Raw genomic sequence first — 24,577 nt, 5'->3', positions numbered from 1 at the left:
GCTCACACCTGCTCTAACCTGTATCCTACTTCAGCACCACCAGAAACTCTTTGGATGATGCCCCCAACACCAGCACCCTGGGCTACTGGAGGGTGACCCTGCACATGGCAGTGAGGGGAACAAGATGAGATTTAAGGTCCCTTCCAACCCAAAGCATGCTGTGATTCTGTGTTTTAGCCAGCTCTGGAGGAAAAAGGTGTCTCCCGTGGCTATGCAAACTGTGATGGGTGGGAGCCAAGAGGGGATGTCCTAATGGGAAGCAATCAGACTCCACTGCTCCTCCTCCCCCAGAGCGTATTTAGAGCTTTCAGAAAGAAACAAAACTTGTTTATCTTAACGCTAATCAATTTATAGCAATCAAAATAAAACCCATTAGGAGCCATTCTCCATTTGAATTTCAAAGAGGCTTCTGACCCCAGGAGGCTCCCAGCTGATTGATTAGAAATTTCTGACACTAATGTGTGTCTTCGAAGGGTCCAGTGTGGCTTTAATTCCTCTCTCCTGAGACACTGATCGTGTGTTAACATCTGTCAGCCCCTTCCTGCACTTAGGGGAGGGGAAATTCATGAGCACATGGAGTTGCCTGGCACAGCTGGGGAGAAGGCAGCATTTGCTGGCTTAAACAGCTTCCAGGAATCCCTTGGGGCAAATCATTTGCATGATCCTTTTCTCCTTGGGCAAAAAAAGAGCTGGAGTGCACCAAGAAATGAAAAGTAGTGATGCAGAGAGGGGTCAGAGAGTGGAGGGTTAGAGCTCAGGGCTAGGATTTGGCTTTTGCATCCCAGCTTTGCCCCTGATTCCTTGTGTCCCTTAAAGCCATAGGAAACACAGGATGGGTTGGGTTGGAAGGAACCTTAAAGATCATCTCATTCCAACTCCCTTGCCATGGGCAGGAACACCTTCCATTCATCCCTGTCTTCCTCCAGAAAAACTACAGATGGCACAAGGGAAAAAAAAATCTCAATCCCTAGACACCTTCACATTGTTCCAGGCTTTTCTTTTTAACCATATTCCCACTTTGGAAACTGCCATCTTCACTTTTGCTGGGCAGGAATTCATATCCTTCAAGGGTATTCCATGACCCAAAGTGGATTGGGGTCAGTCCTGGGCAATCCTGCTCCCCCTCTCTGGAGGGGAAACAGGGGAAGAGCAATGAAACATACAGGAGAGGTGATTTTTATCTGGAGAGGTGATTTCTGTCTGGAGACAGATGTAGAGAGCAGCCTTCATCCCCCAGGATGGAGCACACTTGGTCCAGCAGTGGTTTGTAAAGTGGTGATGAGCACACCCGTCCCCACTTGGGGACAGACTTAAAGCACAGAGCTCCTGCTCCTGGCATGGGGTCCTGCCCAGCTGGGGAACATTTCCTGTGTGTGCAGGCACCTGTGCTGCCCTGCCAGACCTCCTGCCTTGAGGGCACCATCCTGCTGACCACAGACCTGCCTGGACAAGAAAGGGCATTTTTTTTGGTGGGGAAATTGAAATAATTGACCCAACAAGGGAGGGATTTGACCCATTACCCCACAGCTCTTTGTCTGATGCAGAAAAGCTGAGGGTGGTCGAACACTCAGGCTCGGGATCTGTCCATGGAGGGAATCCATGGGGGGACAGCACTGGAACAGCATAATCCCTCAAATGCTTTTCATCTGCACAAAGGAAAGGGTGGAGAAAGGGTGGGAGGAGAAGGGGTAAATCTGTCCCTGCAAGAGGAAGCAGTGAGAGCAGCAAGCAGAGGCTGCCTGCTGCCTCCACCCCGCTCCCACTGAAATCCATCCCTCCATCCATCCATCCATCCATCCATCCATCCATCCATCCATCCATCCATCCATCCATCCATCCATCCATCCCCTGCTCGGTGCTCCCAGGGACTGAGCAACTCTCCCTTTCAGCAGATTAAAGCAGCTAATCTGGTTAATGAAGGCAAATCAGCCCAGTGCTGCTGCCCTTCCCTGCAGCAGGGCGGGCTCAGGGAGCAGAGCTCAGCCCTGCCAGGCTGGGCTGTCACTGCCCCGGGAGGGCAGCACGGGTGACAGGAGTGACAGGAGGCACCTCAGGCTCTGCCCCATCCCACTCTGCCAGGTCTCCCATCTGGGGAATTGTGGTGGAGTTGGTGGAGCGAGGGCAGGGATGCAGCAGCAGGGCTGGGGGAAGCAAGGGCTGTCCTGGGCTGCTGCTCTGGGTGTGCATTACAGATGGCACCAGAGCAAGGAATGAGATGAGCTTTAAGGTCCCTTCCAAGCCAAAGCAGTCCATGATCCAAAGGATGCTGTCCTCGGGCCCCCCTGCAGCCCAGCAGGCAGTGGAGGGGGGAAGTCTCCACCCTGGCACCAGAGGCAGGAACCATTGCTGCCAAGGCCATCACACCTGCCCATGGACACCTCCCTCCTTCCCCAGCAGCCGGGCAGCCCAGTGCCTGTGATGTTGATGGGACAGGGAGGCATGGGAAGGGCTGTGGCTGCACAGAGGTGCCTCAGTGGGTGCTGCCAGCAGGACCAGGGCTGGCAGAGAGGACACTGCTCTCACAGGCACTGCTGGCTCTTCTCAGCATCTCTGGGGCTGGGCCCTCCCCAGCCTGGCACAGATTTGGGGTTCAGGGTCCTGCCCCTCATCCAGGTGCTCTTTGATACCCCGATGGCTGCTCCTCAGCTAAAGCCCAACTCCCAGCAATGAACCATCTTGTCTGACATGCTCCAAAACGTGGAGAGCTCCCTCATCTCATTAGCTTGCTCTAGTGGTTAATCACTTAGAAACACAGGCCTAATTTTTTAATTTGTTTAGCTTCAGTTTAACCCTACCAGCTCTTGTTATCCCTTCCTTTGGCAGATCAAAAGCCCTTTAGAGGCTGGGCTTTCCTCTTGGTAATCATCTCACCTAATCTTCATTATGAGAAGTCACTGAGCTACTGAGCTTTTCAGTCCCCAATGGAAGAGCATTTTCCATGGCTCTTGGAACCACATTTATCTTTCCCTGCAGCATCCTCCAAGTTTATTTTTTGTATCCCACTTGAACCTTGCAGAGCAGGGTGCTCTGCTCACCTCGAGGCATTTCTGCTCACCTCGAGGCATTTCTGCTCACCTGAAGGCATTTTTCAGACCTCAGGCTACAGGACAGGCAAATTCTGCATTTAAATTCTTCATCTGAAATGTGGCTTGGCATGACCTCCAAAACTTCCTCGCTTGCTGCTCACTGTTTTATCAGCAGAATTTTTCCACTCTCTACAGTTCCAGCAGGTCTGGGTGCTGCTGACCCATGCTGGGCTACTCTGCCCCCTTATGCACCTGAAGATCATATTCAGAATCACAGAATAGTTCAGGTTGGAGAAGTCCTCTGAGATCACTAAGTCCAACACAGCGCTGCCATGTCCACCACTTAAACCATGTCCCCAGGTGCCACACCAGCAGTGACTGCCCTGGGAAGCCTCTTCCTGCTTGACAACCCTTTCAGTGATGAAATCTTTCCTAATATCCAATGTGAACCTCCCCTGGCACAATTTGAGGGTTTTTTCCCGTCATTTCACCACTTTTTACTTGAGGAGCAATCCCAAGAGCTCAACCTGGCCCCAGCACCCTACCAGGGCTCACTCTACCTCCAGGGCAGAGGTGGTGCTCGGGTCAGGTTGGCATCATGGTCCTGGCACAGAAGCATCCATGGCAGTCCAGCAGGGATGGTGGGAAGGCACATCTGAGGTCCCCAGGCCACTCTCCAGCTCACAGAAAGGCTCAGTCCTAAGGGCTCAGGGTAGCTGTCAGCAGCCAAGCCTTGGAAATCCCTGAGGATGGTGATGTTCAACACCTCTGGGAACTTCTCTGCTTTTCCAAAGCCCATCCTGAGCCTCTCAGGCTGCTATTTCTTCCTACAGGCACCACCAGTAAGGGCCTGGCTCCTTCCTTTTTTAAAAGCCCCACACAGAGCTGTGGCTGTGCTGAGATCCCTTCTTGGGTTTCCTTCCCCAGGTTCCCTCCCCTGCACTGAAATCAGCTTGGGCCAAGCTCCAGCCAGAGCAGCAGCAGTTCAAGCCACATCCCTCCACCATTCCACACAGCACATGATCCAACCCTGCTGCTCAGGAGTTGGGAAAGAACCTCCTGAGACACGAGATAAAGGCCTCTGGCAGCCCAAGAGCACTGAGATCTGGAACAGAGGCCAAACCATCCAAAAATCCCCATCCAGCCTGAAAATCACAGAATATGCTGAGCTGGAATGGACTCACAGGGATCATCCAGTCCCACTCCTGGCCCTGCACGCACACTCCAACAATCCCATCCTGTGCTTCTCTCAGAGCCTTGTCCAAATGCTGCTGTGGCAGCCCTGGGGCTGTGCCCATTCCCTGGGAGCCAGCAGCCTCTGGGGGAAGAACCTTTCCCTGATATCCAACCTAACCCTCCTGACAGAGCTCCAGCCGTTCCCTCAGGTCCTGTCAGTGCCTGCCTCTCCTCTGCCCTCGTGAGGAGTTGTAACTGTGCTGTGTCCCCTCAGTCCCCTCCTGTCCCAGTGGCATCCATCAGGCCCACCAAGGGTGACCCCACTGCACAAAGCATGGGTGGCATCCCCAGACAGGCACAGACTGAGCTGGATGCTAAGGATGTGAGTCCTGATGGTGCTGAACAGCCCAGGGTGACGAGTGCCACGGGACAGCCCCTGGTGTCCCCAGATCAGCCAGGCCTGCCTGGCTGCAGTCACCAGCACTGAGTGACAGGAAGATCTCCAGGTGAAGAACACGGCAAATGAAATTCAGCAGTGACAAAAGGAAACGAATGCACTTGGGGGAAAGAGCCCTAATTATACAAACACAATGATGGGCACTAAATTAGCTATTAACATGCAGGGAGGGGATCTCAGCAGCACTAGAGATAATGCTCTGAAAACATCAGTTCAAAGCTCATCCATCATCAAAAAAAATGAGAGAATGTAAGGAATTATGAAGAAAGGAGCCCAGTGCAGAGCAGGAATGTCATTAAGCCATGCATGGAGCCACGGCTCGGACGTGTGGCAGTGGCATCACCCCGAGACAAGGGCGTGGGGGAGCTGATAAAAATGATCAGGGACACAGAGCAGCCTCCATATGGAGAGTCAATCAACTCAGAGCTTCCACGTGAAAAGAGGCCACTCAGGGAGGGATATAAAACCATCAGGAATATGGGGGACATGAATGGGAATAGATTGCTTGCAATTTCATACAGTGTGCAAGGACATATTTTTTAACATGGTGCATAATTAAATTGCATAACTTACTGCCACAGGCACCCTGGGCACTGGAAATATGAACAGCACGGCAGGGGACAGGAGGAATCATCACTCATCCATCCCTTATTTCTCTACTGTCTGGCCAGTACAGAGCTCTGCAAACCAACCAACACCATAATGCTCCTGGAAAGGGCCTGTTTATCCCTCACACATCATTCTGCCCAATACATGGGGACCTCTCCCTTGGATGCCTCCTGGATGTTTCTGGGTCTGCCCAGACCAACTGCTTGGCACCCCTGGGACCTCCACCTGCCAAGAGCTGCAGCCAGCAGCTTCCCAGGAGACACAAGCTGGTGGATGTCCATGCCCCAGCCCCATGCACAGCTCCTGGTGAGCCAGGTCAACAGTGCCAACACCTGGAACTGAATGTGAAGGGTGCCAAGCAGAGACTGCAGAGCAAGGGAGAGATGCCATCTCCCAGAAGAGCAGCAGGACCCTCAGCACTATGGAAACTGCACTGAGGAAGCTGGACTCTGTCCCTGGAACCCCAGCATCCCATGATGTCACACTATGGAGTGCAGCCTATATCCCCAGACCCCCCAGTGTTCCCTGATGTCCCACTATGATCCATGGACCATGCTCCTGAGACCCCAGCATCCCATGATGTCCCACTGTCAAGTGTGGATTGTATCTCTAGACCCCCCCAGCATTGCATGATGTCCCACTATGAGCCATGAATTCTGTCCCTGGAAGCCCAGTTTCCCATGATGTCACACTGAGGAGCAGACTGCAGCCCTCAGCATCCTGTCATGTCACACTATGGACCATGGAGCGTGTCCCTGTCACCTCAGCATCTCACAGACATGATCAGCAGGATCTCTGGAGCCCTGGTCCTTGCCCCTGCACTGTGTGCCTGACCCTGCCCACCCACCCCCTGTGCTAAACACATTTAAACCTGCACAACCATTTAAACCTGTCCTAGGAGGCTCCAGTCCTCTGCTGGCCTGCCAGAGCCTTCTGTGGAATAAGAAACCACCCCAAAACAGATCAAAGATGTCCACAGAGAGGCTGTTTAAGGGGAAAGAGCTTCTGGGCTTCCCATTTGAGGGGTATGTTTCCCTTCATGCTCAGCCCAGTGATTAGTGCTCTCCAGGGACTCGGAGCTGCAGAATGAATTTGAGAAGACAGAGCAGTGTCAGGCTGTTAGAGGCTCAAAAAGGATCTTGGCTCCCCTGAGCCCCAAGGCTGAGCACTTACCATTCACATTTAACAACCAAACGCTTCCAAGGCAGGCAGAGGCCTCCCCGCTCCCTGTCCCTCCCCGAGGACACCATTAGCACCTGGAAAGGGAGAAGGCACGGCCTCGGCAGCGCTCAGGGCTGGCCCCGTGCGGGCGGGGGCTCCAGACAGCCTCGCGCGCCGCGCTCGTATTTTTGGAAACAGCATCCCAGAGGGCTGCAGTGGATGCTGCTTGTTCTCCTGCCAGCCCTGACTGCTTTGGAAAGTTTGGTCGAGCTCCCTTTGGCTGCCTCTGAGTTATTCAAGCCCAGAAAGGGGGTTATTGCTTACAGGGGGTTCAGATTGTTTTTTCCCAAGCGCGTTTGGGGTGAGGAAGCCCAGATTTGGGCTGGCCATGCAGCTCCTGCAGGAAGAGTCATGGCTAAGCCAGCAGAGCTGATGAAAAGCATGCATTGAGAGCTGTGGGTCTGCTCTGCAGCCAGGCAAGAGGCACCTCCTCGGCAGCCCAACCACGTCCATTCCACTCCCCCCAAATCCCTCCACGCCTCTGGCAGAGCCGCCGTGCCCAGCAGACGAAGGTCTGGCAGAAAAAGCTGGACAGGAGCAGGCAGGGCTGCTCCAGGCTGCACCACGAGCCACCCCAGGAGGCCGGGACACCCCCTCCTCTCCCTCACTGCTCGCCAGCCTAAGGCTGATCATAAAGAAACCTCTGTGCGTCTCCAGGGAAGCGGGACTGGGAGAGGGGCACAAAGCCTCCCGCAGCTGTGTGTTTGCAAACAACCCAGCTGAGCTGTGAAGAGGGGCTGAAAGCAGTAATTGTCTTTAATTAAAGGAGGTTGGAGGCATCTCAAGCTTTGACAAAAGACATTTCCAGTCTGCTAGCAGCTCCAGCACTCGGTGCCGCTGCAGCCGCAACCCGGCCGGGGTTCAAAGGCAGCGGGTGACAGTGGGGACAGGGGGACCTCACCCTGGGCTGCAGCTGCAGCAGGGCCAGGGCAGTGCCACACACCTCCAGGGCACGAGAGGAGGGCACACTGCACCCCAAGGAGGATGCAGGCAGCCAGCAGGATTTAATACCTGGGACCCCTGCAAACCTTGTGCCTGGCACCAGATGTGGGCCAGATGTGCCCGTGTGGGGACCCAGCAGCTGCCTGAGGCATCCCACCCTCCTGGGGGACCTGGCTGCACGTGTCTGTGTCCAGGGGTGCCACCTCAGCCCTGCTGGGGTCTCAGCCCTGTCCTGGTCTGCCCTGGTCCCCCCCAGTGCACACAGCCAGGCCACAGACCAGACACCAAGAGCGCTGCTGCTGCCACTCCTCCTGGGCTAATTAATGAATCCTGCTTATTAGTGAGCTCCCTGGGCTGCCATGGAGCTCTGTCATGGTGCTGCACCCTTGCAAGCTCATGTTGGGCTCCACAGCCTGAGAAGACACCACCAGAGCCCCACCCTCATGGATGCTGCCCCCACAAAGCCCTTTGCAGGGCCAGCCCTCGCTCCCAGCCATGCTCTGAGCACCAGGGAGATCACAATGTCTCCCTGAAGCTCAGGGTAGCAAAATGTCCTCCTTCCCTCCTCTCCTCCATCCTCTGGGGCTGAGGCTCCCCAGGGAGGGCCTGTTGCCCACCATCCTCTGCTTCCTCCCTCCCACCTTTGCTTTTGGCCTTCCAGCACATCAGCATGCAGGAAATCACTACTCTGGTTTCCACGGAAACCCCATCATGCGGAGGGGGCACCCCCAAAATGTATGAAACAGTTGGTCTGGTGCAGCTTTGGTGGTCCCAAGTGTCCTGCTCTCCCACCCCTGGCCTGGCAACCCCTCCTGAGCTCCCCCCACAGCCCCACTGAGCCCCTCTGGGTCAGGAAAGCTGGGATGGAGGGAGGAATTCTGCTGCCAGAGAAACATCACTGCCTCTCTTCTTGTTTGCCCAGAGAAGCTGCAGCTGCCCCATCCCTGGAAGTGTCCAAGGCCAGGCTGGATGGGGCTTGGAGCACCCTGGGACAGGGGAAGGTGTGTGGGAGATTACCTGGGACAGGGGAAGGTGTGTGAGAGATTACCTGGGACAGAGGAGGGTGTGCTGGAGATTACCTGGGACAGGGGAAGGTGTGCTGGAGATTACCTGGGACAGGGGAAGGTGTGTTGGAGATTACCTGGGACAGGGGAGGGTGTGTGAGAGATTACCTGGGACAGGGGAAGGTGTGTGAGAGATTACCTGGGACAGGGGAGGGTGTGTGAGAGATTACCTGGGACAGGGGAAGGTGTGTTGGAGATTACCTGGGACAGGGGAAGGTGTGTGAGAGATTATCTGGGACAGGGGAGGGTGTGCTGGAGATTACCTGGGACAGAGGAAGGTGTGTGAGAGATTACCTGGGACAGGGGAGGGTGTGCTGGAGATTACCTGGGACAGGGGAAGGTGTGCTGGGGATTACCTGGGACAGGGGAAGGTGTGCTGGAGATTACCTGGGAGAGAGGAGGGTGTGCTGGAGATTACCTGGGACAGGGGAAGGTGTGTGAGAGATTACCTGGGACAGGGGAAGGTGTGTGAGAGATTACCTGGGACAGGGGAAGGTGTGTGAGAGATTACCTGGGACAGGGGAAGGTGTGTGAGAGATTACCTGGGACAGGGGAAGGTGTGTGGGAGATTACCTGGGACAGGGGAAGGTGTGTGGGAGATTACCTGGGACAGAGGAAGGTATGTGGGAGATTACCTGGGACAGGGGAAGGTGTGTGAGAGATTATCTGGGACAGGGGAAGGTGTGCTGGAGATTACCTGGGACAGGGGAAGGTGTGCTGGAGATTACCTGGGAGAGAGGAGGGTGTGCTGGAGATTACCTGGGACAGGGGAGGGTGTGCTGGAGATTACCTGGGACAGGGGAAGGTGTGTGAGAGATTACCTGGGACAGGGGAGGGTGTGTGAGAGATTACCTGGGACAGGGGAAGGTGTGTTGGAGATTACCTGGGACAGAGGAGGGTGTGTGGGAGATTACCTGGGACAGGGGAGGGTGTGCTGGAGATTACCTGGGACAGGGGAGGGTGTGCTGGGGATTACCTGGGACAGGGGAGGGTGTGCTGGAGATTACCTGGGACAGGGGAGGGTGTGCTGGGGATTACCTGGGACAGGGGAGGGTGTGCTGGAGATTACCAAGACAAGGAGCCCCTTCCCATGGCAGGGTGAACACTGGATGAGGTTGTTTAAGGTCTCTTCAACCCAAACCACTCCAGGACTCTTTAGGCAGGACTGAGCAGCACCTGGGTTTGAAGCAGAGGTCTGAACCCTCTGCTTAGCTCTGCACACTCTGCTCCAAGTGTTTTCCCATGTGTTTCCTTCATGCCATGCCCTCACCCACTCCATGTCTGCCTCGCACCTGGAAGTGCTGAAAACCAGCCCTTGGACAAGGATAAATCCCTACCACGGCCCCTGCAAAGGTGCAGAGAGCCAAATACACCCAAAATCACATCCCAGAGGACCCATCCTGCCTGTTGGGCAGGTCCCCATGTGAATATTTTTGCCTGGGAAATCCTGGAAAGAGCAGCCACGCTCTAATTCAAGAGACACAAAAACAAACTGGGATCACTTCCATCTGTGCCAGACAGCAAAACTTTCAAGAAGAAGGAAAAAAAAAAAGACCAGTTCTAATTATAGGGTATCATGAAGATCCACACGCTCAGATTTGTCACTCTGTTTCCAGATTAGCCCTCCACATGGTGACAACGTGAGTGAGCACCAGGCAGAGTGACATTCCTCTCCTGCTTCATAATCCCCTTTGGAAAGCAGGAACACCAAGCAGAGTAAGCACTGACTGAGGGTGAACCAGAGCCTCCTGCCATTTCCTTTTATAGAATCCCTGTGGCTGGAAAAGCCCTCCCAGACCATCGAGTCCAGTCATTAACCCAGCTCTGTCAGATCACTCCCAAACATGTCCCCAAGTGCCACATCCAGCTGTTGTTTAAACACCTCTAGGGATGGGAACTCCACAACTGCCCTGGGCAGCCTGTGCCAATGCCTGACCACCCTTTCCATAAAGAAATTTCCCAATACCCAACTATATCTGCCCTGCCACAGCTTGAGTCTGTTTCCTCTTGTCCTGACCCTCATTCCCTGGGAGCAGAGCCTGACCCCACGTGGCTGTCCCCTCCTGCCAGGAGTTCTGCAGAGCCAGGTCCCTCCTGAGCCTCCTTTTCTCCAGGCTGAGCCCCTTTCCCAGCTCCCTCAGCCACTCCTAATCAGATTCATGCTCCAGACCTTTCCCCAGCTCTATTCCTGTCTCTGCACATGCTCCAGGAAGGTCCTGAGGCTGGGATTTGCCTGGATGGAAAAGCAAACTGGAGAAAACCTGGAGATTACTTTTCCTACAACACCTCCCTCATCTCTTATTCCTCAGTTGGTGCCACAGGTTCACTCCCAGGGTGTAAACTGAGAGTAAAGCACCACCATTCCTGCCTGGCTCCACGTGGCAGCTGAGGCAAGGGATGGTACCTGTGCAGGTGACAGGATGGCAGTGCTCACTGTCCCCATCCCAGGACAAACAGCCCTGCAAGGGCAAAGGAAGGCAGGCTTTAATCCATCACTGGGGTGCACTGCAGGGAAAGGGGAATGAGAAGCTTCTCTGTGAATGAGTCATTCCCCAAATTCTTCTATTCCTGTTTTCCCCTTTTCCTCATTCTGTTTTATTAATGAGGCTGCACAGATGCACTGAAAGGCTCAGAAATAATTTTGCTCACCGTGCTGCAAGGAAAGGCCTGCAGCAGAGGGTTTACCCTTTACTGGGATAAACCCTCCTGAGCTTCCTACCTCCAGCTCTGGGAACCCTCTGGGCGATGGCTGGCACAAGGGAGCAGCTCCAGCATCCACTGCCTGGGCAGCCTGAGGAATCACCTTCTCCTCCTCCTCCTCCTCCTTCCTTGAGATCTCTGAGAGCCAAAGGTGGTTCTGTAGGATCCCAAACCATCTTGGTGGGAGTGAACAGGGAATCTGCCAAAATAATCCTCTGGGATCCTCTGTGGTGACAGCAATATGGACAGACACTGCAGAACTGTCACCAGTACATGAGATGAGGTATAAGGTGAAAGGAAGGGGAGGGAAAGGGGCAGAGAAAGGCTTGGGAAAAACAGATGGTTTCCACTGAAATGTCTCAGGAGGGAGACCAGCCCCTCAGAAATTCCAGGTTAGGGGTCTGATGCCCAGCAATGTCCTCCATCCTGACTGTTCCATACACATGGACACTTGGGGCCACTGCCTGCAGCCCCTGCCCCCATCCATCCATCCTGCATGTCCCAGGGGATGCAGACACCCTGCCCAGGAAGGGCTGTCCTGAGGGGCACAAAGAGGAACAGTGTGATGGAAACCACTCCCTGCTGCCCAACATGGCCCTGATGCTGCACAGCCCCTTCCTGCCTCCCCCCGGAGCCTCCTGGAGAGCCTGGGCCATAAAAAGGCAGATCTGGGGCATCCCATGGAGTGTGCTGCCTGCTGCTCCTGCAGCCACTTCAGAAGCCACCACAATCTTTTCCAAAGCCATCCAGGCTGGGAGAAATGCCATGGGGAGCAAAGCAAGACTGTTAGCCTGCTCCATGGGCTCCACTTCAGGCTGCACTGGAACTCTGACAAACCTGGAGGGTTTGGGCATTTTGGTATGTGAATGATGACCCCTTTCTCACATGATCATTTATTATTCACTCTGCTCCTGTTGCTGTCCAGCTGCGGGTGTAACAACCACAGGACTCTTGGGATCACAATGTTTTGGGGGAAATTGCTGGCTGTGGTTTCAGCCTTAACAACAGTTTGAACACAGGGTCTCTGTGAGCTCCAGAAGTGCCAATAGTCTGAAAGTGCCAAGAGACTCTAAAAGTAGGAGGCTGTCATTGATGAAAACTGTCAGTGCCCAAATCCTGAAGATATTCCCTCCAAATGCAGTTGGAATTTGCTCCTGGCCATGGGAGTTATTTCCAGCCTGTGGCTCTCCAAGGGGGCCCTCACCTCAGGGTGCAGGGATGCCCATCCCTGGCTGCTGCTGCAGCATCACTGGGGTACCCACAGCCCCTCACGGAGCTGGGGCTGGTCCAAGTGCCTGGGGAGCAGAACCACACACTCAAGCATCAAGACTCCCCCTGGCCAAGTGACAGCATCAGTTTCTGCTAAGGTCTCTCTGGTTTCTGACACAAGGAGCAGAGCCAAAATCTCTGGGTTACCTCTAAGGACGCTTGAGGATGCCAACTCCTTGGCAGGTGTCATTTCAACATGCTGAGGAGAAGAGATCTCAGATTTTGAAGATCTTGTTGCAGAAACCTGAAAAGGCTTCACAGGTTGTCACAATGTGTTCACACAGGTCCCCTTTTGGGTGCCAGACCACAACCTTTTCCTGCCTCCCCCTCCCAGGCTGCTTTCCAGACCAAATGACTTCTACTTTCCTGCTCATGCTATTCCCTGCTCCCCATTTTCTATCTCCAGGATCTGCCATCATACAAACTACAGCTTCTCTGGTCCTTCAGCCACTTTCCCCACTACTTGGACTCCAGCAAAAGCATTCAAGCCAGGTGGGCAGGGGGCTGCTGCCCTATGGGAGGAAAACTCCTGCTGGAGCCCACAGGATGTGGTTCAGAGCCTCTTCTGTTTAAGCTCTTGGGAAGCATCCAAAGAGGGAACTCAAGGATGGGAAGGGTCTGGAGGGGAAGGCAGGAGGTGTTTAAGTTCCAACCACCCACACAAGGACTGGGCATCGCAGAGCAGCATCACCAAACTTAAGGTCTCCTTCAAATCATGACAGTAAAAGTGTATTTTCCTTGGCCAAACCTCATTAAACCTTGTTTGAAGTTTGGTCTGTGTTAACAGAGCCATTGTATGAGCTATGAACACTTTGATTCAATTTCCCAACCTTTATGGGGACTTTTCTGTGCACTTCCCAGTGACAGATTATGTTTCTAAGGCATAAGGGGAACAATAACAAGTTTCCTTGGAGCTAATTGAGCTAATCATGGTTTATAGATTAAGTTCTCTGCAAGGTTTTTACCTAGTGTGGCTAAAATCAAAGCTGTGCTCTAACTGAGCACATCTGACTCATCTGACATCAGAAAAAATTTAAATCAGTGCAGAGAATGTTGGAGGGTATTTCCCAAAATTAAATGTACAATACAATCTCTTGGCTTTGGCCCAGCATGCTGAAAAATTTCAAATGAAAAAGAAAAAAAATCCTCAAAAGCAGTATTTTCTCCAGTCTTCCTCAAGTTACATATGATGAAGAATATTCTCCTCTTGCCCCATAAAAATCCAGCACTATGAGGAGTTCAAGGAAAAATCCTCCTTCCCCCCCAAGATGTCTGAGAGCTTTCAATCAATCAAAGGAAAAAAACTAATGCAAAAAACTACATTCCCTTCATTTTATGGCAATAATGAGTTAAAATCCTGGAATCCTGGGCCTGAATCCCAGCTATTCATTCCAGCTCCTATTAATGTTTACCACTTTTCTCAGGAAAAAAAAAAAAAAGGGGGGAGGGGGGAAAGGGAGGCCAAGGAAGGAGAGAGAGGAATAAATGAATAAATGCTGCTCTCCCACCAGCACCAGCACACGATGCTGCCAGAGCTGCTATTCCCTGCTCACATGGGTGTAGCAGCACCAGGAATGCGGTGTTTGATCCAAAATGCTGTTTCATCTGTAAAAATAAATCAGTGAGAGATTTTCTCCTGGGTACACATCAGCTCCAGCAAAGCACCCGTGTCACTGGGTGTCCCTGTGCCCCAGAGGGACAGAGGGGACACCAGCCCCAGGTCTGCTTTCACTGCCCTCCCCACATCCCCTCGCTGATTCCAGCACAGTGGGATGGAGGGAACAGCCCATCCAGGAGGGGAAGGGGGCAGAGACCATCCTGCAGTCCTGTGTGATCTTCAAGGTCCCTTCCAACCCAAACCATTGTGAGACCTTGAGCAGAGGGATGAAGGGGCTGGGGCAAAGGCTGTGGGCAGCAGCAGCTGTGGCAGACAGTGGTAATGTAAAACTCCACCACGTTTCTCTGAGGAATGGCCATCATTTCCCTCAGGGCTTTGCTGGACCTGAGATCTTCATCCTTCCCTCCAACCCAAGGGATTTCTGACCTGCCCACACTGATAAATGAGAAGAGGCTGTTCCCTTCTGGGCTCCCATGGGCTGCTCCCAGATCACCTCATGCATCCTGCTGAGGTCTTTCCTGCACCATCACAGCAGGGCTGGGAGAGCTCTGCAATCTCCTGCTGCTCAAAATCCACTCTCATGTCCTCAAAAACCTCATCTCCTCCCTTTCTCTGCAGAGAAAATACTTCTGTGGAAGGTCTCAGTCCATTCCTTGTCTTGAAAGCAAAATGAGAAAGGAACTCTCATTTCCTTTGTTTCCCAAGAAGGTGTAGATCCTCAGAAGCTGCATTTCCTATTCAAGGTGAGTGGTCCATCTCCCTCCTCTGGTAGCACATCTTTTGCCCCACTCCTGGACCATGTGTGACCCTCCCTGTGAGATCAGCATCTCTTGGGGCTTCACACCACCAGCAAATCAATGCCTCAGCCCCCCTGTCTGACACCCCCTTGCTCTGCCAAGCTCCCCTGGGTCCTGTTCCAACCTCCCAAAGCCCAAACTCCAACAGGAATGTGCAAAGGACAAGCAGAAGGCAGGTGTGGAGTGGCTCCCAGTGAGCAGCTGCAGTCTCCACCACAGCCCTAATTGGAGTCACAACATGGAGAGGTCAGCAAGAAGAATCAAAGCCATGGAAAGAAAGACCCTGTATTCTTGCTTCCCAGACAGAGAGGGAGGAGAGGGAGAAGCCCCAAAAGCAGAATCCAACAATGCCACCGAGCCCCGGCCGGCTGGGAGCATTCAAATTGTCAACAAGCCTGTAGAAAAGGCAGACAAATTCCTGTTTTGTACTTGGGAAGGAGCCAGGTGATGTAATCATCTTTGAGGATGATGGTGGAATACTTTCCATTCCAGCAGTAACTCAAGATGGTTAATAGCAGCCACTAAAGTTAAACATTGCTAAATAAGCCTGTCAGGGCAGCACCTACCTAAGGGGGTGTAAGTGATGGACTGGGGCACACTCAATGCTCACTTTCCACACGCCGTGAGGCAGCAGGGTGTTTCAGAGATGGAGGAAAAAGCTATTTGCTAAATGAGGCAGTTGTGGCTATTTTAGGGTTGCAACATCAGTACCAGTCAAATAAGGCTGTGACAGCTCCAGGACTGGGTCAGTGAGGGATTAAAGGAAGGCAGGGATAGTAGTGCCAACCTGTGTGCACTCAGGGAAAACAGATTAAGGCAAATTAGCCTTGTATGGGTTTTTGATGCAATTACAAGATTGACTGGGGGGGAATGGCATTAATGTCACCCACCCAAACCTCTGCAGAGCCTTTCCCTGGCTAACACACGGGATATTTTGATTCTGAAATCAGTGGCTCCACCGACACCATGGGACATCCTCGATGAATTAAAACTTGGCAGGCAGACACGGCGCGGCCGGAGATGCGAGCGGGGCTGCTCCTGCTGCAGCCAACAAATGTGGTTCGTGCCTCTGGGCTGTTTAACATTTTTATCAATGACCCAGGAGAAAGCCCAAAGTGTTCCCAATAAAGTTAGCTGTTGACATGGAAGCTGTGGAGTGGTAAATACTGAGAATGATGGATTCCTGATACAGCAATCCCTGGGGAACTGGGCACAGGCAAGGAACTTGCATTTCAGTACAAACGTGTCAAATCACACCTACAGGGACAAGGATGCAGTCCCAGTTCTCCCAGTCCCACAAGAAAGGACAAGGATCCTCCAAAAGCATCCAGAGAAATGCCATTGCCAAAGTGGTTAAACAGAGGGGGGATGCAGGCAGAGGGAATCTCAGCATCCCCTCTGGCATGCAGCTGATTGCCATGAGTAGCCTGTATGTGGGGAACTGGATCTGCCAAGGGAAAGGCTAAAGCAGTGCCAAGGGCTGGGGAGAGCCAAAAAAGTTGGCTGAAAACCTTAGCAGAGGAGCAGGGGCCAAAGATTACCCTCAAACAGGCACAGAGAGCACAGAGGTGTGGCGATGGATGGATGGAGCTCTCTGAGGTGGGAGTGCCAGGCCCAGCAGAGTAAGAAAGCAGGGACAGCCTCTGGAAGCATTTAATGGGCAGTTCTCTGTCTCTGGAAACATTTCCAGAACAACTGGCTGTATCTGCTCCAGTTCAACCAGGAATGCTTCCTGGAAGAACTCGATTACCCCATGAGCCTTACAATTTATTGGCTGGGTCCAGCATTATCAGAGGAGGCCCAGACCCAAAACAGGCCCAGAGCCATAAATAGCCTTTTATCAGGAAAACATCATGTCCTCATGGGCTGTGACTATGAGACAGCTCAGACAGGCCCTGCTCCAGCACATCAGGAAGCTGCTCTCAGCCCTCAGCACACGCTTGGCCCCCTCCAAATCCCAAGTACAGCTTGGCTGCTTCCCACCCTCTGTGCTGGAGGGATGGCTCTGGGTCCTTGTCACACGTGCTTGTCACACCTGAGCCCACGTCACCCACACATGGTGGGGTGGTGGCAGATCTGCTGCCCGGGCCATCAAAATCATGGCAGAGAACGGGACCCTGCTGAGCCCTGGGGCTCCCCTCAGGGGAGGGCCAGCTCCACCTTAAGCTGCAAAATCAGAGAATCCCAGAATAGTTTAGGTTGAAGGGACTTTAAAGCTCATCCAGTGCCACCCCCTGCCATGGGCAGGGACACCTTCCATAGCCCAGGTTGCTCCAAGGCCCATCCAGCCTGGCCTTGGACTCTTCCAGGGATCCAGGGGCAGACACAGCTGCTCTGGGCACCCTGTGCCAGGGCCTAACCAGCCTCACAGCCAGGAATGCCTTCCAAATATCCCATCTGTTCCTGCCCTCTGTCCATTTGAAGCCATTCCCCCTTGTCCTGTCCCTCCATCCCTTTCCTCAGTCCCTCTCCAGCTCTCCTGGAGCCCCTTTAGGCACTGCAAGGGGCTTTGAGCTCTCCCTGGAGTCCTCTGCAGGTGAACATCCCCAGCTCTCCCAGCCTTAGCTGCAAAGCAGGGGGGTTCTAGTCCTCATAACATCTCTGTGGCCCCCTCTGGACTCACTCCAGCAGCTCCATATCCTGCTAATGTTGGGGACTCCAAAGCTGGAGGCAACATTGCAGGAGGATCTCACAAAAGCAGACTAGAGGGGCAGAGAACAGAGAAGAGAGCCAACGAGAAGACAGCTGCCAGCCTGAATCTGACTTGGTTTCTCCTCATCCCATCAGCTCAGCAGCTCCTCTCCTCTTCAGGAAGGCCTGTGACCCCAAGGGATGACACCAGATGTCTCTGACAGCCAGAGAGTGTCACCACCAGCTTCTGCATGGCAAAACCATCCCTTGTCACCCCAGCAAGACCAGGACTCCCAGTGCTCAGTGCTGCAGGAGCACAACAAAGAGAAGGCAGGAACCAGAGATGCCCTGCTGTGATGGAGAGGAGCTGCAGAAGGGATGAAGGGCTGGGAGCAGCAGCCATCAGCTCCTGTCCCTGAGCCCCAGAGCTGTGCAGGCAGTGCCCATCCTCTGTCCCTGAGCCCCAGACTGTGCAGGCAGTGCCCATCCTCTGTCCCTGAGCCCCAGACCGTGCAGGCAGTGCCCATCCTCTGTCCCTGAGCAGCACAGCCATGCAGGCAGTGCCCATCCTCTGTCCCTGAGCCCCAGAGCCATGCAGGCAGTGCCCATCCTCTGTCCCTGAGCCCCAGACCGTGCAGGCAGTGCCCATCCTCTGTCCCTGAGCAGCACAGCCGTGCAGGCAGTGCCCATCCTCTGTCCCTGAGCAGCACAGCCATCAGGCAGTGCCCATCCTCTGTCCAGCCAGCCCAAGGGCACACAATGGCTCTGCCCCCGCCGTGCCTGAGCGGAGCCAATGGGCACGGGAGGCAGAGGGAGAAACGCTCGATGTGCTGCATGGGAGGAGGGGAGGGGAGAGGAGAGGAGGGGGAGGCGCAGACAAAGAACAGGGAGATGGAGAGAGAAAAGCAGGCAGGGAGCAGAAGGTGAAGCAGGGAGGATGGGGCTGGGGTGTGTGCAGCCCCTCACAGCGAGGAGCAGCAGCCAGCCCCTCACAGGGCCTGCAGGAGCGGCAAGCCAGCCCAGCCAAATGAAAATCTCTTAACCACACTGAATTGTTAACTGCCCCCAAATCCTTTTGTGCTGGGGCTGCGAGCTTAGAAGAGCTTAAGCTGTTAGATGCATGAACTTCCTCCATAAATATCCCTTGTGCACACTGCCGCGAGCAGGCTGCTGTGTTATTAGCCAGATGAAAAACCCAGCAGAGAAAATGAGCAACTCCTTCCAGCTGCACACAGGGGTTGTCCATTCCTTAGATGCCCTTCTCCACCTGGACCCTTTGGTGGAGGAGGACCTGGCCCCCCATGCTCCCTGCCACGTCCTGTTTGGGCGCCTGAGTGTGTGAGAGAACTTCACCCCCAAAGCCAGCTCAGATTTGCTATTGTTTTGCTTCTGGAAAGGGGCCCAGAGTCCCTCCCACCCCTGGAAACACGAGCAAACCTGCCAGCCACATGTAGGAGTGAGTCCCCCAAGCCAGGCGGCTCTGCCGCTGCCTCTGCAGGGAGCGGGGCAGGGACCCGGTGGGAGGAGGGCAGGGATGCAGGGACACATCCCAAAGGGACACATCCTGCAGGGACATATCCTGCAGGGACACATCCCAAAGGGACACAGACCGCAGGGACACATCCCAAAGGGACACAGACCACAGGGACACATCCTGCAGGGACATATCCTGCAGGGACACATCCCAAAGGGACGCATCCCAAAGGGACGCATCCCAAAGGGACACATCCCAAAGGGACACATCCCGCAGGGACACATCCCAAAGGGACACAGACCACAGGGACACATCCCAAAGGGACGCATCCCAAAGGGACACATCCCAAAGGGACACATCCTGCAGGGACACATCCTGCGGGGACACATCCCAAAGGGACACAGACCACAGGGACACATCCCAAAGGGACGCATCCCAAAGGGACACATCCCAAAGGGACATATCCTGCAGGGACACATCCCACAGGGACACAGACCACAGGGACACATCCTGCAGGTCCTTCCCGAGCAGAGTGGGGATGTAGGGACACATCCTGCAGGGACACATCCTGCAGGTCCTTGCCAAGCAGAGCAGGGATGCAGGGACACATCCCGCAGGGACACATCCCGCAGGGACACATCCCCCAAGGACACATCCCCCAAGGACACATCCCGCAGGGACACATCCCACAGGGACACATCCCGCAGGTCCTTCCTGAGCAGAGCAGGGATGCAGGGACACATCCCACAGGGACACATCCCGCAGGGACACATTCCCCAAGGACACATCCCCCAGGGACACATCCCACAGGGACACATCCCCCAAGGACACATCCCACAGGGACACATCCCACAGGTCCTTCCCAAGCAGAGCTGGGTGAGCAGCCCCTTCCCAGCCCTTTGTGCGGCTCACTGGGAGGGCTGGGAGAGGACAGAGATTCCATGGCTGTCCTGCCAACTCTGTGTCTGGCTCTCCTCCCAGTCCCCACTCCTCTTCTGGGGGCTGCCAGGGAAAAATGGAGGGGCACAATCCCAGGGTGCCATCCAGCCCTGATTGCACCCCACGTGAGAAGAGGAAGGGAAAGAAGGAATGGGGAAGGCAAAGGCAAAGACTGAAGGGAAAGGGAAAGAAAAGAAGAGGGGGAGAAAGGAATAGGAAGGGGAAGGAAAGGGAAAGAGGAAGGTGAAGAGGGAGGGGAAGGGGAAACGGAAGGGGAAGGGAAACGGGAAGAAGAAGGGGAAAGGTAAGGAGAATGGAAAGGAAAGGAGAAAGGAGAAAGGAGAAAGGAGAAAGGAGAAAGGAGAAAGGAAAAAGGAGAAAAGAGAAAAGAGAAAGGAGAAAAGAGAAAGGAGAAAGGAGAAAGGGAAGGAAGGGGAAGGGGAAGGGGAAGGGGAAGGGGAAGGGGAAGGGGAAGGGGAAGGGGAAGGGGAAGGGGAAGGGGAAGGGGAAGGGGAAGGGGAAGGGGAAGGGGAAGGGGAAGGGGAAGGGGAAGGGGAAGGGGAAGGGGAAGGGGAAGGGGAGGCAGCCCCGAGCCAGCTGCCCCATGGAGACGATGGGCTGGCGGCCACCGCGTGATTAATGAGGGCGGGGAGCGCGGGGCCGGCGCTCGCCAGCACCGGCTGCAGGAACAGCTGCCGAGGTACCGGACCTCCCAAAATCCTGCTGCTGCTGCTGCGGCTGCTGCTGCCCAGACAAAGAGGGGACCGGCCTCTCCCTCCCTCCCGCTCCCCGCCTCGGCCCCCGCTCCTGCCGGCTCTGCTCCCCCAGCCCAGCGGGACAGGGCTCTGCAGGAGCGGTCCCGGCAGCCCCTCCCGGGCCATGCGCCGGGGCTGCCCCTCGGCTGGGCTCGCAGTGGCACCGGGGGCTCCCCAAGAAACCCCGGCTGCATCAGAGCAAAGCACTGTGCGGGGCTGGCTCTGCTCCGGGAACAAACAGGCTGAGACGGAAAAGCTGCCATGAATCACTGGGGCTCTCTGGTGTTGCTACGAATGCTTCACTTGGGAGTTGTAAAAGCCCCGTCTGCCCTTCGAGGCAGGGATCAGCCGGGCTCAGTTTCCAGCAGTGCTTCCTTGCTGCCCCCATCCCCATCCCTGCTACGGCTGTAAGACACTTGATCTGCCCGAGCTCGGTGGGAAGAGGCGTTCAGTGGCTAAGCATGGAGTAGCTGAAATAATGGATATTAAATGATCCCCACAGCACATCAGGACCTGATTTTTGGTGCATGAGCAGCCCAGCCACTAGCAGCAGACATGGAGCCCTCTCCAAGGGGACGATACAGCCTGCAGTCCCTACTGAGCACAATCAGATTGTCCATTCCCCTCTCCAGTGTGTCTGTCTCCCACTACCAGCACCCTCCCCTTGCTTTGGTTCTACCTGGCCAACCCTTCAGAGCCAGAAGAGAGGAGACACAGCTCCTCCCTTGGCTCTGCAGTGGCCACCAACATGTCTGTAATGGATCTCAGAAGCCCTGGCTCTGCTTGGAGTGTGCCAATGCTATCGGAACTGCAGAGGGATTTGGAGGTTCAGCCAGGACAGGGGAAAAAGATCCTGTTTGCCAAACTCTGTGGTTTGCTCCGTCCATGGCACAGCTGCAGGTGCCCACCACACAGCTCTGGGGTCCCCACCTTCTTCTGAGCAACCCCAGGAGCTCCTTTCTGAACCTTCCCGAGCCCATGTATGACTGGACGGGGGCACAGACATCAGCTCAGGGAGGGGAGTGCTGAGCCTCTTGCTGGCCTGGGACCAGGCTGGCTCCATGGTGCCCAGCTGAGCTCAGCAGGCACTCACAGAGTCTGCTCTGAACATCTATGTGGGAGGAGAACATCTAGAGAGGCAGAACATTTATAGGGCAGGAAACCTCCGGCTGTTGAGGAGTACAGGGGCCAGGTATCTCTGAAGAGGCCATGACCATGTCCTGCCCTGGGCCATTTGTACCTCACCAGGAAAACACTGTAGACAACTTGCTCCCTCCCACTGCACCCTTTTGGGACCCTGCCTTCCCACTCCCCTCATCCAAGAAGAGATTCAGCCCATGCCAAAGCACACAGCAAAACCAAGAGCATAACAGCCCCAATATTTTGGGAAGCAACTGCAGATTGGTGACATGCACCACACGTGTGTGCCTCCAAAACCTGGAGAGCATGGATGGCACCAGCAACCGGCGCCAGCCCTGAACCCAGTGACTCTGGGGACCCGGAGGTCATGGACAACCTCTGCAATGGACGGATGAGCCTGGGGCAGGAAGTGAGCAGCTGGGGAAGGAGTCAGCCTCCACACGAGCCCCTCAGCCACCCCTGCCCAAGGAGGTCCCTCCCAGACGGTTCATGCAGATCCCAGACGCAAATCCCGAGTGCCCCCAGCAGAGGAGAGCCCGTGGTTACCTCTGCAGACGGTCCCGTTCTCCACGGACTCGTAGCCAGCCCGGCACATGCAGCGGCCGATGGGCACCAGCCACTCGCCGTCACCGTTGCAGTACAGCTTGATGGGCACGTCCACCTCCTCAGCATTGGCAATGCACGTGCCCCTGGCTGCCACCAGCGAGGTGCTCTCTGCTCCCGACAGGGTTTCTTGGAAGACGGCCCCGTTCTGGATCACACGGGGACATTTGCGGTAGAAGACACGGACGGCAATCAGGGACATGCAGCCCCCATAGTCCTGGAAGGCCAGGTAGAAACCATTCTTGGAGACGGGCCCAAAACTGCGCACCTCAGTGTTGATCTTCATCACCCGTCCACCTAAGTCCACCTGTGAGAAGCTCTCGTCAGCAGCGATCGTGTCCACCTTCATCCAAGGATTCTCCATCCAATTAGGAAAAGTCTTGGTGGCCGAGTCCAAGTCTGACTCGAAATAGTACAGGTTAAAAGTCTCCTTACAGGAGCCTGGGACATTTGGGATGCTGCTGCAGTCCCGGACAGAGAATTTCATCTCCACGTGGATGCGGTGTGCTCCTCGCCTGCGGATGTACTTGGTGCGGAGCCAGTTGTTCTGGCTGGACTCAAAGACGTTGCACACCTGGTAGGTGCGGATGGTGTTCATGTTCTCATCGTACCCACTCACCTCTTCCCACTGTGGGAAGGACACACACAGTCAGGGGCTGCTCTGAAGGGGTGCTCCCCACCCTGCTCACCTCTTCTCATCCCCACAATGTGCCATGTAGGCTCTGCCAGCCCCAGCTGCCCCTCTCTGTGCCCACCCCATCCCACAGGCTGTCCCAGAGTGCCCAGCACCTCCCAGCACCCCCCTGCAGGTGCCCTGTACCTGCCTGGGCAGGGTTTGACCCACACTGTGCCCCAGGCAGGCTCCACACTGTGCAGACAAAGGGGTCCCTCAGGCCACCTTGCTGGCACTAGCACCATGCTCCATGCCTGGATTCAGGGTCAAGCCTCTCTGCTGCTGGAGGGACAGCAAGGCCACTACTCTGCAGAAATGGTTTTAGTAGGGACTGTGCCCATGGCTGCACTGCACTGCTGTGCCTCTGGCAAAGGAACACAGTGCCTTTAGCACAGGGATTGCCACCAGTGCCACTGGTTACAGACATGGCAACAGGACCTGCTTCCTCATAAGCCATGAAACCTCCTGCCTGGCTGCAGCCAGGGCCTCTTCCCAGGGGCAGGATGGGACCATGGCCAATCCTGCTGTGTTCCCAAAAAGGGAGGTGCTGGGTAAGTCTCACTGGAGCCCTCATCCCTGCCCCTTTGACAGTCAAATGCTTTGGGGCTCCTCCAGCAGGTGCTCAGGTCCCAACCCCAGCTGTCCTGAACTGGATCTATGGGATGCAGACATGCCTATGAGCTGTGCCATGACAGCAACATCCTTCTCAGCAAGACAGCTCAGAGCTGACAGATTTCCCCATGGGAAGCTCTGCCCAGCTCTCCCCAGCTGACTGACTCTGTCAGCTCTGGAGGAAGCTCCATGGAGTTACAGAGAACATCCTGAGCTGGAAAGGACCCACAAGGATCATCAAGTCAACCTCATGGCCCTGTACAGTCATCCCAACAATCCCACCCTGTGCTTGAGAGTGGTGTCCAAACATTCCTGGAGCTCTGGCAGCCTTGAGGCTGTGTCCATTCCCTGGGCAGTGGCCAGCACCCTCTGGGGGAAGAACCTTTTCCTAACATCCAGTCTAAACCCCCTTGACAGAGCTCCAGCTGTCCCCTTGGGTCCCCACAGAGCTCAGGGCTGCTGTGATATCATCTGGCCTTCTCCAGCTCTCTGCCCTTTTCCCAGGCTGTTTTTCCCAAAATCCTCCAGTGCTTGTTGTCTCCATTCTGTGTAGGATGGGGACATTTCAGAGGGGGATGCAGGGCATGAGCTGCAGCCTGTAACTGGCCACTGCTCCTCTGTAGGGAGCACCAACAGGGAAAGATCTTTGTGGGAGGAGAACCCTCAGCTCACAGAGCATCTCCTCCTGCTCAGCCCCTGCCAGAGTGCAGAGCATCTCCCTGCAGTCCCATCCCCACCCAGGGCACCTGTGTAATGCTGGCAACAGGGACCAGAATCCTGCTGGCGTGTGACACAGTCCCAGCCAGCTGGAACTGCTCCTTCTGAATTTCTTCAGAAAACTGTTCAAGTGGAAGCCGAGCTGTTTCCCATG

The 24,577-nt window shown here is 55.0% G+C and overlaps 1 protein-coding gene across 4 annotated transcripts in view; it reads right to left on the bottom strand.

The window, feature by feature from the left end:
• Positions 1 to 24,577, bottom strand: part of EPHB2 (EPH receptor B2) — a 136,458-nt gene that overhangs the window by 69,614 nt on the left and 42,267 nt on the right. For all 4 annotated transcript variants that reach the window (XM_077190107.1, XM_077190108.1, XM_054647644.2 and 1 more), the window contains exon 3: positions 22,365 to 23,049. In XM_077190107.1, the coding sequence (XP_077046222.1) occupies positions 22,365 to 23,049 (685 nt within the window). The remainder of the gene's footprint in view (positions 1 to 22,364; positions 23,050 to 24,577) is intronic.

Source organism: Agelaius phoeniceus, chromosome 24 (assembly GCF_051311805.1).
Source record: "Agelaius phoeniceus isolate bAgePho1 chromosome 24, bAgePho1.hap1, whole genome shotgun sequence".
Classification (NCBI taxonomy): Eukaryota; Metazoa; Chordata; class Aves; order Passeriformes; family Icteridae; genus Agelaius; species Agelaius phoeniceus.
Note: the sequence above shows the minus strand (reverse complement) of the source record. Positions and strands in the feature narration are given on the sequence as shown.